General features: G+C 43.5%; 1 protein-coding gene across 1 annotated transcript; it reads right to left on the bottom strand.

Moving 5' to 3' along the window:
• Positions 1–637: 637 nt before the first annotated feature.
• On the bottom strand, positions 638–4,174 carry RAP2B (RAP2B, member of RAS oncogene family). The gene has a single exon (XM_019532616.1). It carries the CDS (start codon positions 4,091–4,093, stop codon positions 3,542–3,544), a length of 552 nt encoding a protein of 183 aa, XP_019388161.1. The 5' UTR covers positions 4,094–4,174; the 3' UTR covers positions 638–3,541.
• Between the last annotated feature and the right edge of the window lie 6 nt (positions 4,175–4,180).

Raw genomic sequence — 4,180 nt, 5'->3', positions numbered from 1 at the left:
ATAATGGTGAAAAGCTCAAGTATTTGACATGGCCTTTAAAATGCAATTGGTGTAGACAACAGGATACAAAGCTGTAAGACTAGCTTTAAACTAAGTCCTTGTTTATATGCAGGTTTTATATTGTTACAGCTATTTGGGCTAGAAGTGTGCATGATTTTTCATTCAAATCAATAAATTTGGCATAACCTTCACTGTGGATGCAATCATCAGTATTAGAGGTGCCTTACACTGGTGTGACTTGTTCCTAACAGGGAAGGTAAAATAAGATGGCTATATAAAACACCTTTTTACTGTATCAGTGTAACAGCTTCCACACCAAGTGTGGGAAAGAAACAAGTTATATGCTCCAATTATACTGGTTTAGTTAAAGCAGTATTGTTCTCTACTACAGACAAAGCTTACACTTAGTGAACTGCACAGCAATTTGAAGAATATGGAAGAGGCAGTCCTCCTTTCTGCAGTATCCTCCCCCAGAAGTAGAAGATATTTTGAATATTTCCATGCATGCACAACTTTTACTAGAGCCAGGCCATATAATTCCTTAATGCCTCACCTATGTAAAAAATACACCCCCTTGTTGTCAAAAACTATGTACACACACACACACACACACACACACACACACACACACACACACACACACACACAGAGTATTTATTAAAATATCTTCATCCATTCTGTCATCCATTTTTCTAGGCCAACCCTAAAACTGTAGGTTACATTGTGCTGCTGTTTCCTATATACACATTCACATCATTCTTCAAGCAAGTTCTCTTTAAAAACAGAAAAGAAAAACTGAATAGAATAAAAGAAGAGAGACCTAAAAAAGAGAGCAGTAAGAAACCATGAGGCATTTTGAAATTTGGCTTCTGCTTAATGTATCAGTAACTGCTATTTTGTTGGAAGAGGATTAAGACTTGCCTGGTTTTATTACATTGACAGCAACTATTACACAAAAAAACTGAGCAAGGACAAAACTGAGCAAGTGATCAACACATTTTCAAGTTATGATCCAATTCCTGGTAGGTGGTGGGAAAAAAATAACAAACTTTCCAGCTACCAGTGAAGCTAGTGGGAGGTTTCTCCACACCTGGGAAAGAGTGAAAATCTAGGCAGGATCAGACTGGATTAACTATAGCAAAGACTTATGCATAGAACATTCTTCTTTTAATCTTTGATGTAAATATGCCTGCAGTAAATGCTTGTATTCAAAATACAATTCTCCTGTTGGGAATTTGGCCTTTATTATTAATAGCAACTATTCAGCATGTTGAATCTTTACGGTATAATTCTGTCAAGTTTTTGCTAGGTACTAGAAATTTTAAAAATGTTGGCGAAAGAAACAAAAAAGTGCCCATTTTTCAAGTGATGGACAAGCATGAAGGTCCCCATCCTGCATGTTGGAAGTCAACAGGAGTTCTGTGTCTGAACCAGTGAATTAATAAATCATGGTTTAGAACTGGGGTAAAGGAGAACTGAACACGGTGAATTTAAATTAGCACGACTAAAAATTCCTTTCCACTGAACTGCTGAACTTCCAGTTTCTTGTTATAACATAATTTCATTCATTCTTAAGGACTTACTTTGGACAGAAAAATAATCATGAACATGTAGCATTAAGAAACTCCAACACGTTTTTTGGAGCAAGGATGGAATGGAGGGGAGAATAGGTCTGTGGAACAGACAAAGAGCTTTCAACCCTTCATCCCATTTCAAGAAGTAGGAGGGAGGGGCACAAGCCCATTTTTCCCTTATACAAGTCATAAAAAAGAAACCAACAAGGAATCACAATCTTAATGCATAATTAAAAAACACCTGTATTTCAATAAAATTTAAAGCTTCAAATGTATGAATTTAGCACTTCAACTAAAATAAACCATGTTGTTCTTAACATCAAAGAATTTTTTTAAAAAGGCTCTAATCTACAAGCTGTTCTGCATAGGGCCCCTACCAACTTCAGTAGGCATCTACTGGATGTAGAGTTCAACCCACATGCAAAAGTTTGCAGGATTAGGGCCTGGTATTATTGTTCAACTGCTCCCAGCATTACCAGCATTTAGATGCAACAACTTTCTCCAGCCTGATGATGTTTCAAAGTGTCCTCCCTCATTTTTTCCTCAAAGACTTTACGTGCATTCAACAGAAACCAGGAATAATGGCATATGTCCTGTTATGGCTGTGTGTTAAAGCTAGTCTTCCTTACAATGTATAAAAAAAAAAGCCACAGAAGTTGTTCTTTTTTAAAAAACAAAACAAAACATGATATTTGTATTAAAAGTCTTAAAATGGGTAGACATCTATTAATTGTGTGTCTGAAATTAAAGATACAGTCATTAGAATTTTTTTGATACATCACAACATTAAGATTTCACTCTTTGCTGGCTGGAGGTACATCCTAAAAACAAGGGGGGAAAAAAAAGCCCGGGAAATTAAAATTCCAGTAAATTTGAATTAAATGAAGCCAAAACTTGCAAGACATGGAAGTTACATTTAAAAGGCTCAAATGGAAATAAAAAATAAATTCCTCTAACAATAGGCCCTTTTGTCCTGGCTTGTTGAATATGATTACTGAAAGGAAACTATTAAGTAGTTTTTGGAGTAGTAGATAATGGGATTCTGTGGAGCTTTCACAGGTTGGCACCGGCTGGAACAGCTGAGTTTTGAAGGCACTCTATAGACACAAGGTTGCTGTTGGCCCTGTATCACATTTAGGAAGTCTTTGTACTTAGAGAGCTAGTCATCAAAATCAGTTATTGCCAACCCAAAAAAGAAAAAGAAAGAATAAAAACCATCACCACTCCACCCTGGGGAGAGAAAAAACAAAACAAAAACACACACACACACACACCTCAAAAAAATGTGCAGATTTGTAACAATTTTCACAGCTGATTAAAAAAGAAAAAGGAAATTAAAAACAAAAACAAAAACAAAAACACCCCTCTACCGCTCTCCCCCAAACTCCCATCCCATACAGCAGGTAAACAAAATAGAAGATTATTTCACAAATAATCAGCAGACACTTTCTGGCACCCCACACTGTATTGGCATCAGTGTTATTCAAGTCCAGTTCAGATGTGCAATACTTCAGATTGGATACACTGTAACAATCATCCAACTTTGCATAGAAAGCCTCAGGATCACTCTCACAGTCGCAGGGGGCAAATCCAGCAGGCCAGAGCAGGGGAGCAGCAATCCTAGCTGGAGAGATGGCTCCCCCCTCCCTTCTGCTCCCCCAGCTTCCCGGGGTGCATTTCACTCTTCCAGTTAGAAAGCGATCGCTGGGAAACTTCCCTCTCCGCGTGCTGAAACTTTTCTTCCTGGTGTCACTTGCCAGCACAGCCAGCTGCCAGAGGTATTAGAAGCAGGCAGCAATCCCCGCGTCCGTGCCGAGAAAGCCGCGTTTCCCCCGAGCCTGCTTGCAGACGTGGAGAGGCGGCTCCCCCCGCCCCGGGGCCCTCCCGGCCTCTGCAAAGTTGCCTCCAGTCTCGTCCCGGAGGGTCGCTCGCCGCTTCCCCCTGCAAGCCCTCCCGCCGGCCGCCCCTCAGAGGATGACACAGGCCGAGCAGCACTGGTCGTCCCCGTTGGGCTGCGAGGCGTAGTTCATCTGCCGCACGATCTCGGCAAAGAGCTCGTCCACCGAGGCTTTGTTTTTGGCCGACGTCTCCATGAAGGGGCAGCTCCACTCCTCGGCCAGCGCTTTGCCTTCCCCGTACGACACCTCCCGCTCGCCCTCCAGGTCTACCTTGTTGCCCACCAGGATCATGGGCACCTTCTCGTACCGCTTCACGCGGATGATCTGGTCGCGCATGGGCTTGATGTCCTGGAAGCTCTGCTGGTTGACCAGGCTGTAGACCAGGATGAAGCCCTGCCCGTTCTTGATGTACAGGTCCCGCATGGAGGCGAACTGCTCCGTGCCCGCCGTGTCCAGGATCTCCAGCACCGAGGGCGAGGAGTCCACCTCGATCTCCTTGCGGTAGAAGTCCTCGATGGTGGGGTCGTACTTCTCGATGAAGGAGCCCGTCACGAACTGCACGGTGAGGGCGGACTTGCCCACGCCGCCGGAGCCCAGCACCACCACCTTGTACTCCCGCATGGCTCCGCCGGGCGCTCGCAGGCAGGCTGCGGGCTGGGCTGGGCTGGGTTGGGCTCTCCCTCCGCCCCGGGGGGAAGGGGCGGGGAG

The sequence above is a fragment of the Crocodylus porosus genome, unplaced genomic scaffold (genome assembly GCF_001723895.1).
Source record: "Crocodylus porosus isolate Cpor-Errol unplaced genomic scaffold, CroPor_comp1, whole genome shotgun sequence".
Classification (NCBI taxonomy): domain Eukaryota; kingdom Metazoa; phylum Chordata; order Crocodylia; family Crocodylidae; genus Crocodylus; species Crocodylus porosus.
Note: the sequence above shows the minus strand (reverse complement) of the source record. Positions and strands in the feature narration are given on the sequence as shown.

Bases quoted from the DNA above. Each gene is read 5' to 3' on its own strand.
- RAP2B (XM_019532616.1), bottom strand. From the start codon at position 4,093: ATGCGGGAGTACAAGGTGGTGGTGCTGGGCTCCGGCGGCGTGGGCAAG.